At 36.5% G+C, this 12,794-nt stretch overlaps 1 protein-coding gene across 7 annotated transcripts in view; it reads right to left on the bottom strand.

Annotated features, from left to right (window-relative positions):
• Positions 1-12,794, bottom strand: part of LOC113050603 (ecotropic viral integration site 5 protein homolog) — a 53,517-nt gene that overhangs the window by 36,994 nt on the left and 3,729 nt on the right. For 5 of the 7 annotated variants that reach the window (XM_026213749.1, XM_026213741.1, XM_026213746.1 and 2 more), the window contains exon 2: positions 433-659. In XM_026213749.1, the coding sequence (XP_026069534.1) occupies positions 433-659 (227 nt within the window). Of the gene's footprint in view, positions 1-432; positions 660-3,272; positions 3,729-5,443; positions 5,536-12,794 lie in introns of those variants that run through there. The other 2 variants (XM_026213743.1, XM_026213745.1) reach the window with 2 other exon arrangements.

Genomic DNA, 12,794 nt, shown 5'->3' with positions numbered 1-12,794 from the left:
GTAACAGCGCATTGTTTTCAGTAAATATGAACATGAATTGACATGAAAATGTAATGATTACATCATAAATGGATAGTATTAAATTCTACTGTGTTTCACAGTCAACACATGTGGCTTTTTTGGCTAGATTTAAAGGGAAAGAGCACTTTTAGCTAAACAAGGCAATAATAGATGGCACTCGTGGAGGCAGAAAATATGGAATATCATTCGGCTCATCTAAAATAACCTCAAATCAAATCAAAGATTCATCCTTTAAGCAGTAAAAGGAAGTAGGAGAATAATAATTAAACAAAAAATAAGCATAGCAATGTGACCACATGGTGCTCCCAAAATACTTCTTGGAATGTGTAAAGAACTGATTAAGTGTTGTGTTTTTGCGAGATGAAGACTTGAAGCAAATCCTCCAGATGATATTCAGTGAAGCACACATACCTGTTCTGCTCCTCTAGTTTGGCCAATAGCTCCACATCATCTGGGCTGAGCTGGGTCGGGGAGGCTGAGGAGGGCGAGGACAGCGAGGCAGTGGATGAAGCTACAGTGGTGTGCAGCGAAGAGGGCGTGGCCACCTGACTAGCCATCTGACTCACCGTGAGCGACACTGAGTTCTTCACCCATGAAAGAGTCGAACTCAGCTTGCCTGCTACCTTGTCTGTAGCCACCTTTGGAAAAGTGAACGAAAAGTGCTTAAGTGTTAAAATAAATAAACATCTTAAAAGCATTGATTTTAGTAAGCTAAAGACAGGATATGGTACATTTCTTGATATAAATAGTGCTTAATATTTTTTTTATATAAAATATATGATTTGTCAAATAACATGAGAGTTTCGGGGTTTAGCCTAAAATCTGTACAAATATTTTAAATAACCAGTGTTTTTCTAGACCATTTTTTTATTATTGATTCTGACACCTACTGCAATAATGTAAACATTTTTATGTAAGCTACATAAATGATGTTATAAATTGATAGAGATCAAACAATGAGATTGAACAATGCAAATAAAAATATAAATAAAAAAAGTGGCCGAGGTGGCCTGCTGCCACACTGATAAATCTCTCACACGGACATTCACGTGTACGGGAAAACTCAGGACAGGTCAGTAGCAGCTCTGTACGGTCTAATGAATGTGGCACAGTTCACAATACCACATACAAACACACTGGTCTTCATACGTGGTTTGATTGTACTGTGCAATTGTTAACTTTCCTTTTTATGTCTTTTTATTTACCTTTTTTTGTTGTGATTTTAAAAATACTCAAAGTTCAAAATGAAATTTTCTGGAGTTCTGGAGTTTACCCAAAAATGTAAATGTAATCTTTCTTCCATGGAACACAAAAGAGGATATACTGAAGAATTTTGATGATCAAACAGTTTTGGTTACCAAAAAAAATGGCGCACAAAGGAAAATTCAGTAATACGAGTAATATGAGGGTGAATAAATTATGACAGAATTCAAATTTTAGGGTTAACTATCCCTTTAAGAACTTAATTTTGACAAAATATTCACATGGCCATCTTCTCCATTATTTCTCATATTTTATAGGTCAGCAGGGTTTGAAATTAACAACCGGCACCAGCCAAATGCTGATTTTTTTTTTTTTCTGCCAGGCACAGTGGTGTGACCTGCAAGACATGTCAGACTGACATTTAGCAAGTAAATGCTGTCGGTAAGAAGCAATGACTGACATTTATAGCCAACAGACTCACTATATTTTGATTAGGGATGGTTATAATGTTTAATTAATATTAATAAATTAATATTTATAATGCTTAATGCTTAAATATTTCTTCATTAAATAACTTAATGCCATTTGAAAACATTGTATGAGACGTAACTCCACAAACAGCTCCACAAATGGCTTCAAATCGACACATATTGTCTGTAAGTGAGCTGCACATTTGACACAGGAACTGTCACTTGCACAATCAAGGCAGGTCACATCGTCACTAAAGTTCATAAATTGCATTACTTTTTAATTCTTGCCATTGGTTAACCATTCATTGCTCATACCCTCTCCTGGAGATATGTGCTCATGCACACTTGCAGCACACACACGTGTATGCTGTGTGTATTTTTACTGTGCTCTTGTTAACAGATCAAAGCATTCACATTGCACACGGATCCGGTCCAGAAGTGGGTCTGCAACAGTGCAGAAGATATCGTTACCGCACCATGTCTATTGCTGCGCTGCAACTGAATTAAATTCAATTAATTCAAGTTGTGTTTGTGATAAACAGCAACAGATCAATAGCGGACTCCCGTGTGAAAGAACAGTCCATGCTGCTTCCCCTCTCAAAAGAGGGGAAATCCCCCCATTTTCGAAAATGAAATTCAGACCCTGAATAAATGTATAAAAATCCTGATTGGAGTATCACTATATATAGTAATAAATAATAAAAAGGCTTAAAAAAGATCTGTATCGGTGATCACTATCAGCAGATCGACGCACCCCTTATTTTGATTTTGCCTAATTCCTAATATTTGTGGCAATTTAAGATACCAAACACAACAAATGACACAGAACTACATACATTGGAGTTTCAGTGACATAATTAAAGACAATGCTACTTGTCCAAAAGAAAAATATTTTGGCTGAAGGTAAAAAAAAAAAAAAAAGAAAAAACTAGGAAGTCATCATCCACTGTGGCTACTCAGCAACAAAGGTTAATTTTGTCCTTGTCTAGTCCTTGTTTAATGTCTAGTCATTAAAGTTTTGGTATTAAAGGACTAATCATGACAAATTATCAAGAATTAAACCATCATTCATGGTCAACATTCTTTAGTTTAAATTCCAGACGTTAAAAAAAATTTTTGAGTTATGTCCTGGACCAAATTCCGCTTGCAATGAAAAACGCTACGTCAACAGGAAAGAAAACTGTATCCATGAAGCCATTTCAAGGGCTATTTAAATTGCTTTGTAAAGGCTTTTATAAAACACTCATTCCTTACAGCTACACAAGCAAAATGGTTTACTAGGTCATTAGTTAGATGTGTACACCATAGATTGGAAACTGATGTCATCTTTTCAAAAAAACGACCTCCAGAAGGTTTGGACTAAGGGAATGTTTGTGGTCGTTGTGTACTTTCCACCGGAATGACAGTAGTACAAACACTGACTCACTCAGACTGAATCACAATGAAGTGAAGACATTAAAAAGGCACCAAGCAGAAACTCATGTTAACTGACTGTTCGGAAAACCTTAAGACAACTGGAAACAGCAGGCCAGGACATTAACATAAATCTAGGATTCCCCAGAGGTTATTTGCTCTTACCTGAAGAAAAATGTCACCCCAACTGAGGTCCTTGTTAATTCCATAAACAAATCCACAGCAGAAATAACTGTTCAATCACAAGCGTATCCCGACTTCAAACACCATCAGCAGTTTTTCTAATTCCAAAGTCACGCTGTTGTGTAGGTGTCACCTGGGGTCAAAGTACTCATGTAGAAGACATTGAGGCAGCTGTTAAGCAGACAGAAGCAGTATAAACCTCTTTCTTCCCTTTTTACAGCTGTAGTAAATACTAACTTGTGCTTTGGAATTCACCCGATAGAGAAAAAACAATCCTTTTCCTGCAAAACATCTGTGACGTCTGAGCTTACCGCACCGGGCTTCACGACATAAGTGAGCTGTAATGATAAACTCAGGGGAAGTCTACCTCTGCACAACAAAGCAGGTTTCTCATTTGCATGTGGCACTTCTCTGAATCCTCTACAAGACAGATCACGTTTCCTCTTGCGATCTCCGTTTCTGACAAATTATGACCACACGCCTATACATGGCTTCTGTGGTTTCACAAACCACAAAAATAACATTTTATAGTATTCCCCAGCAAAATGCCTAGAAATGACTCAAAGTAGTCATGGTTGGAAACACCCTTTCTTAGATAGCGTTACAAGTCAGAAGAGTGCCAAAGAAAGAGGTGGGACATAAACAGGAAGACCAGAACAAAATGCAGTTATAAAAGAAGGACTGACAGGTGGGTCTGAAAAAAATTAAATACATTTACACTAATTATATAATAATATAAATGCATAATTTTACAAATTAAATAATATACACCATATATTTTATTTTATTTTTTAAATGTATTTATTTTAATTATTTTTTATTTATTATGTTTCACATAAGCTAATACTGTACCAAAAAAAGAGATTTTTCAAAGTTGTGAATAAAACATTATTTTATGTTTTTACTTTTTTCAAAATAGCTTCTTTTGTGTTCAACAGAAGAAATATACTTATCCAGGGTTGAAACAACATTAGGGTGCATAAATGATGACAGGATTTTCATTTTTGGTTGAACTATCCCTTTAATTGCAGGGTAGGTGATTTGGATCAAAACATATTTTTGCTATGCTAGTTGAAAATGGCACACCAATCACAAAGTTAAATGGTGTAAATGTATCCGTATACATTTTACCGTCTGTGAAAGACATAGGACCATAAATTGTTAGTCTAATCATATTCCTCAATCCGAAGGCTATGATTGGCTGTCCTACCTGCATGTCAATCTATGTATTTGCATACATCTGCACACCCTATTCATGAAGATATGATACGTCATGAGCATATATTGGCTTTGTACCGTGATGTTTTCTCACCGGTGAATGAGACATGAGGTAATATGACAGCGTTGCATTTAACCCTCAACCAATGTGGTCTATCATCTTGTGGCTAGTTAGCATCTGGTCTGCCTGCGTGTTCGTGTGTTTTGGAGGGGGTGTGGCTTTCAGAGTTGTTATTGCTAGCCTCTATATACCCTATATATTATATATACTCTGCTATAACCTACCTGGTACCAGTTTACTACACGAGATACTAGTATTATTTGTGGAAACTTCTTCTGCTGCAGGAGATGAGAACATATAATTTTCTGAGTCATGAAAAACTCTGCTTTTGGGATTTATTTCCTGCTTTCTTTACTGCAAGACGTTTGCTCAGTGTAGATGTGCTTAAATCTGCACTAACGATGCATTTGTCATATATCACACATGCACACTTCAATAAGCCGAGAGAAAGTGGATTATTGCTTTTACGTGCGAGATCAGAGTAAGCCACAAAAAAACTACATGCTGTGATGGGTTTGCTTATGCCGTTTATGACCATTCTCCGATCAAATTAAACGGGTTACCGCATTTACATGACCAAGTGCGTTTTCGGCTTATTAAGCATAATCAGTTTAAGAATGTGCATGTAAACAGGCTCATTGTGTACCAAACAGAACTGGCCAGTATGTCTGAGATCTGCATCACTAACCACTGTACCGCTTTCTCACAGCTGTTTCTGTGCATTAGGAGCTGCACACACATGCATACACAATCTGCCAGGCTTCATAAACCAAAATCATATTTGGAGCCCTGTCTGCTGATATTCCCATGAGCAGAGTCTTTTATATATCATGCAACACAAATATAAGAAAGTAAAGGGACTAAACGGTCTCACCACATCACAGACTGTATCATTCTCTCAGCTGTGGTATATGATGTCTGAATGTCTGAGCATGCTGGCACCTTCAGAGAAATTAGTCAGTATTGCTGTAAATAAAGAAAACATCATTTAGGTAAGCATGATTTAGCCTCTCAGGGGAACGGGTATTTTCATACACAGAGGAGAAGAGAAGAGTAACTGCTAGGAAACAGAACAATATCACTTCCTCTGCTCTGACCTTCTAAATGATTCATGCAGAGGTGCTGGACTATGTTTGCTGAGCAAGACAAAAAAAATGACATGAAGGTCAGGCCTCATGCTTTTTTATTATGTTTAATGAAACACCTCATTTCCAGTGATATCGTTGACTTGATTGCACAGACACTGTATAAACTGAACTCAGCTGGATGAGGACATCACTGAATTCATCGATGAACTTCCTTTAACTGATAAATTTGTATTTAGTATTGTCATTTTGCATTATTGACACTATTTTCCTAATAAATGATGTACAATTGCTATCACACAATCTTTATTGTTAAAAACCCAATATAAATAGGTGACTTGACTTCACTAGGAAACAACATACTTCTTTTAGATAATAAAGAAAACAATAACTAAGGGTGCTCAAGGTTTAAAAAGAAATTCAAATTACAAACTTTAGTAATGGTGCAACACTGCCTCGATTGTGCAAGTAGCAATTCCTGTGTCAACTGTGCAGATGCTATGTGGTGATTTGAAGCCATTTGTGCATTTTGAAAGGGGAAAGTGAGAGAGCATGATGAATCGCTCACAATGTTTAAAAGTAATTTAATAAGGAAATATGAATTATACCTCACCTTCAGGAACAACCCTCTAAATTGCAAGTAAATCACTCGCATATGCGACAAAATTTTACTCTATGCGACTAAATGATGTCTATCATAAGCCATTGCCTAATAAATTCTTTTTTACTCGCCAGTGTGTGTGTTCAAGGCTATTACAAGACCAGCACATTTTCACTTGCTGAACACTGATTGAGCGCTTCAGAGGTTCGCTCTACATCAAGCAATCTGTACTTTTTCAATTCATCTCAATGGACAGACAGCGCACCTGTATTTGCCGAACTGTAAACTCTTTGTGAAGGCGCACGACTCGTGCCGCTTTGCTGACAGCGCTGTTTCTCGCACATGCAAAGAGAGAGAGCGAGAGTATTACCACGCTGAATCGACATGCTACATGTAAAACTGTATTCTTTGTTGTATTTTCCTGACAAAATAATGGAGCTCATTTAGAATTATTCAGCTTCTTATAACATGCAGAAGATAAGCCGTTTTCTCCAGTAGTGGGCGGAGCTAATGCGCAAATGGCAAATTCATTGGCTGGCGCTGATTTATTACCATCCCTGTTTTGATTTCAGCAAATCAATTCGACCGAACGCAGACAACGCGATTAATATTCATGAACCCAGCAGTTCATCAATCCGTAGTGCATTGTATATTGTTAGCATGGTAGTAAAATAAGTAGTAGTAATATATTTTAATAATAATTAATATGATCAATTACTTTTTATTTACAGAAACCCTGAATGACCAACAATATCTTAAGCATCACTACCAGTCTTAAGTTCAGTTAAAATGACAAATATGCATTCATACATGATTACCAAGTTTTAGTTCTAAATCACTAAAGTTCTATCAATAGTGCTTAATACCATAATATAATGCTTGACCTACTGATTAAGAACTTAAGATTTAAGAAGCTCTGCAATTTTACAAGGATAAGCTGATTGGAATCATACGTGTATATATGTGTGTATGTGTGTGTGTAAAATAGTATATCAGTTTGGCAAGTAAACTGAAAAATATAATTAGCCAATGGTGATTATATTCCTAAGGTGATCGTAGAGGGTTGAGGAACATATTTTATAGGGATGCACCGGTCGACCGGCCATAAATTGGAACCGGCCGGATTTTGCTTAAAATACGCGATCGGCAATCGGCTGGTTTTTGGTCTTTTTTTCCGGCCGATTTTCCCGGAAGTTCGCTCGCGTGCACAGACTACATTGTAATCCTTCGCTATGTCATTAGTGTGGAAGAGTATTTCGAAATCTGTGCGCAGGACACGGGCAGCCGATCAGCACTGGAAATGCAGAGCTTCATGTCTGAGGCACAGATAGCAGGAAGCGATCAGCCGTTGGTGTACTGACGCACAAATAAGAGCCTTTCCTGCGTGCACTGAAGCTGCACGAGCGTCTACTCTACTGTACCGGTCCGCGCCCTGCACACGAGTAGACCATGAAGAGATGTTCAGATCAACTTCTCACGTGTTAGATGAGAAACGAAACGGACTAAACTGTGACAAAACATAAATGTTTTTTTATTTTTTTTTATTTTTTTATTAGAACTTGCATACACGTTTGAAAAGCCAGAAATAAACGTCAGTTCTGCATTAGGATGATTATTTTTATTTTACCTTAAAATTACATAGACTTGATTTAATTTAAAAATCACCTGCTGTAGTACACTGAAAAAAGTGTTTCATTCATCCAATTAAAACATTTTAGGGTAATGAATTACCTGTATATATATATTTTTTTTTTACTTGAGACAATAAGTTATTTATTTTTCATTGGCTCAAGTAAAAAAATATAGATGTGAATCATTACCCTAATTTTTTTTTTTTATTATTGGATGAATGAAACACTTTGCATCTTTGTTTTATTCGCACCAACATTAATTGATTTTAACATTTTGGTAAATTTATTTATTTAGTCTCACTGGTAAAGAGCTTTTTTTTTTTTTTTTTTTTAAACCAAATTTAAAAACTAAAATACTGAATGCTGATTAAGAAACTATGCAGCTGTTGCCTTTAATTTCACATGGTTACAATTAATCTTTATATTTAAGGCCAGTTCTATGTAATTTCAACCCAATTCAAAAATAAAAGCTAAATGCTGATTTCTGCACCATCTATGTTTGTATTGAATGTAGGCTGCCTACTGTGCAGTTCCTGCCTTTAATTTCAGATGGTTACGGTTATTGTTTTCAATAGCCAAAAGCAAGTTTGGCCTATTAAATACCAAATGTCTTGTTTATGCACACTTTCCTTCTTTCTTGTTTGTTGCTTAAAAGATAAAAAAAAAAAAAATCGGAAATCGGTATCGGATTCGGCCAGTTTGCTTGTAAACAAATCTCTCACAGCAGGCGCATCGTCAGCTTGAGATCGGTTTATGAGATCGACCTTTAGAGACCGCTGATCAAACTGCCCAAAGCGATTATTGACTGATAGTGACCATTATCTGAAGAATCAGAGCACCCCTAAAATTAACAGCAAACAACAAGATCTTTTAAGGTGAGGGTGAACATAAAAATGCTATATATAATTCACTTTAGAGCTAGGATGTGTCAGAGTAATTAGTACAGAATAAGTAGTCATAAGTAGCCAGAATAATCTAGCCATCTAGCTATCATGCAATTAAAACGTTGCAAATAATTTTTTGTTATTAATTAGATTTTGTTATTGATCATTTAATTAAAAAAAATTGATATAAATGCAAAGCTTTAAGTTAGAATTATGTTGAAATTTTATTTTATGTTAACATTTATTACACTGTGTATTATAAGCATGTGAAAATAGGGCCAAAAAAACTGTGCTAATATGAAGGAATGTTCAGAATTGATTTTTCACAGGGGTTTCTTCTGTATTTCGGTTTATACATTCATTTAGTTGTGTTTTAGGGTTAAAGGAATTTATCCAAAACTTTATTTCTTCACAATATGTAAAGTTTGTGAATAAAATAAAAAACATTTCAAATACCATTTTAACAGTAGATTTTCAAGTCAAATACTCAACATTTTTACAATAAATAAAAAAATAGACATCCCTACCGGTAAGCACTGTACCGGGAATTTTCTGGTAATGTTACAAATTTCCCTACTGGTTAATTGTCAGAACTGATTTACTGGTATTTTTTGAAAAGGTCCTGTTCACACATGATCTTTTACTGGTAATTTACTAGTAAACACTGTCTGTGTGAAAGGGGGTAGTAAAAGCCACTGACAGCCAGATAGACCTCAGCTCATCCTGGAAGGAGAACAAGAAAATGATGCGCATGCACTTTCAATCCGCACTGTCGGAGGTTAAGGAGAAGGAAAAAACAGACTACAAGGACTTTTGAATATGCTGAAGTCAACACAATGCTTTCCAGCAACCCATTAACTGGCCAGAGGTACAAATCCAGAGTGAGAGCCAGAGAGGGGCGTGATCATTAAAGACAGAAAGCACATAACAATAACAGAGTCTGTCATTATGATAAGCTGGGTAGAAACCTGCAGACATGCATGCTGGCACAGATCCTGCATTGCACAGGAAAACAGGAAACAGCAGCTAGAGATGACCACCATTTTTGGAGCTATGACCCTGCACTTACCCGGCTAATGTAGCACACTACACTGAATGATTCTCTCCAGCTACACAGAAAACCTTCTGATTTGCCAAATGTAGGCTTTCAATACTGAAAAAAAAAAACTGTGTCTGATAAATCTAAATGGACAGAGGAAAGGTGAGAAACTTGAGTCAGCCATGCTGTCTAGACTGACATGATTGCACATTTAAGTAAAAAATTACTGTTATGGTTTTCACTGCAACATTCATTAACGTATTATGTAACCTGTCCTTGTAACTCATGATGTCATCATCATGACTTCTGTCATTATTTACTTACCCTTATGATATCTTGAAGAATCTTTACACAGCTCTTTTCTATACAAAACCAGACAATTAACAACCACATCCATCAAGCACCAAAAAAAGAGGTAAAAATGTCTTCGACATAACTTTGCCACTGCATTCCATCAGCTGAAGTTTTACAATAACGTTGTGTTTGAAAAAAAAACATGCTGTTATTCACAGATAATCTTTCCCTCTGACAAATCATTTTGCAGTTATACTGAATCAGACTAATGCCACAAAGTGTTATGTCAGGTTTTACATAATTTATAGAAGGCTATTTACATATCTTGGAAAGATTTTTTTGAATCTTCTTTTTGAAGTCTGACTTTATTATATAATGATTTTACGGAGGACCTCCAGTGTTTTTGGTCCTTTTTGACAATGTGTGGAAAAAGACTGTGTGAAGATTCTTTCCTTTTCTGCTTCATGGAAAATAATAAAAGCATATAGATTTGATGACATAAAAGTGAATTAAATAATAATATAGTTTAGATTTTTGGCTGAACCATTCCTTTAAAGCAACAGAAAAACATCACAGTGCAACTCAAAGCTGTGAGCGAAGCAAAAGCTTTGTGTCTGACTCAATGTACATTTCTTAAAGCAAGCAAGCAGGAGGCGGTCATGTCTCTAGCTAAAGCTCGGTGTCCTCCGCTGTTTGTTATGGATTCTGCTTCAGCTGTCCAAACAGTCCACAGGAGAGCCAACCTGCTGCCCCAACAACACACATCAATATACACAAAGCTTTAAGACAACAACAGTCAAATGCTGCATGCCTTTATTTTGGAAAATGTCTCTTTATCATTTTCAACACCTGTTCATTACAAGGAAAATAATTTCGCTGTTAAGACAAAGGAGATGTTTAGGCATTTCACAACAGGCAAATTCAATTAAAGAGCCAGTAAGATGAAAATTCTGAGCTTCCTATCACTGTTTATAAGTCCTGTACATTAGGTTTAAATCCATCCAAGGTTAAAAAACAATTGTCATTTTGTCAAAATATCATTTTAAAATTACCTCAATTCTCAGAGATCCCCAAACGGTTCGCGCGAAGCTGTTCAAAAGATTCAGTTTCCTTAAACCCCACCTTTCGGTAGCATACTGTGTTCTGATTGGTCAACTAACATAACCAGTTTGGATTGGTTGTTCCGCACACACCTCCACGGTAAACAATGCGTTAGCATCTTTTTGGGGTGAATTATGTCTTATTCCACTCATCACGAAGCAAACAGTAAAATAAAAAACTTGAACAGTCTCCCTGCTTTTTCTTCTGTGTGGGTGTATTCAAGCCGCGCGCTTCAGTTTGAATCTGAATAGCGCTTTCAGCGCGGGGGCATGGTCAAATAAGATATAACGAAGGGAGACATGAAAAACAGACATTGCGTTGTTTTCATATGGATTACTTTATCACAGAATATCTGTTTTCAGCAGCACTTGTTTAGTTTTAAAGTAGACATGTCAAGCTTTCTATAGATATCTCTCTCATGTATCTTCTTTGAGTATTCACGGAGTTACACTTCATTTTAATGACGTGTTTGTAAATGAAGATCAGCGCAGACAGGCTGCAGACAGCACACACACTGATAAGACGCTCGGGAGAAAACAGACACATAACTTCATAATCATACTTTGCGTTGTGATTCGGAGATGCTCGTTGGTCTAAATAAAGTTGGTAATGAACCCTCTTTTATGGCCAAACTCTTTGAAAATCCCGCTGTACTCACCGAGATTAGAAAAGCAGTCATCAGTGAAATGTTGTGAACACAACAAAAGTTGTATATATATATATATATATATATATATATATAATATAGTAAAATTTACTAGCCAGTGGCAATTCAATTGCCAAGGTGTCCGTAGAGGGCTAGACAACTTCCCAGAGTAACAAACATTTCTACTGGACAATTCAAGCAAAATCCCATTTCTGCTTTTGACTTCCTTTGCTGAAATTTTCTGTGTGAGAATGGTTAAGTTCCATTTAACCCAGAATCTTCAGCCAAAATGCACTTGCATAAACAGCAGATGAACACTTCATGTATAGTCGATGACCTCTCACATGGACCAGATGGTCTGCTCCCATATTATGCAACACTAAAGCACTGATTTACAACCACACTTTACAAACTTAATGGAATGGAATGTTTTAAGCCTTCAAGTTAAATGATGTCCTCTGAATTGGCCGTTTTGCAGGTGGAGTCTTATCTAGTGATCTTCAACAGCATGCCCAAATCAAGACTGCAGTTCTAGTTTTCCACATTGTTTGTCAAAGGGGATGACAATGACAGAGCGGCAACAATACATCTGAATACTGAACAATGAAAAAGGTCTTTGCCAACATGAGACTTTTACACCAACCAAGACAGACAGGAATATTTGCAAAAGACCTACAAAATAAACCCTATGCTAAGCAGATTTATTTTCGTTACATTCTATATTTCTTCTCGCTTTCACCTATCAGCACTTTACTGGTAGGGAATTTGCAGGTTTGCTTGTGTCTCTGTGCACTACTGCCTGACTCAGCTGTTTAGAAATTGTCTGAGTCACACAGAGACGGCAAGAAGACACTTTAAAAAAGGAACTGATATATTGCCCGCCTGCAAAGCAAACACAAGTTCCATTTGTTCAAGTAAAATGGAATCAAGAGGACTGTCTCAGG

This window comes from Carassius auratus, chromosome 31, assembly GCF_003368295.1.
Source record: "Carassius auratus strain Wakin chromosome 31, ASM336829v1, whole genome shotgun sequence".
Taxonomy (NCBI): Eukaryota; Metazoa; Chordata; class Actinopteri; order Cypriniformes; family Cyprinidae; genus Carassius; species Carassius auratus.
Note: the sequence above shows the minus strand (reverse complement) of the source record. Positions and strands in the feature narration are given on the sequence as shown.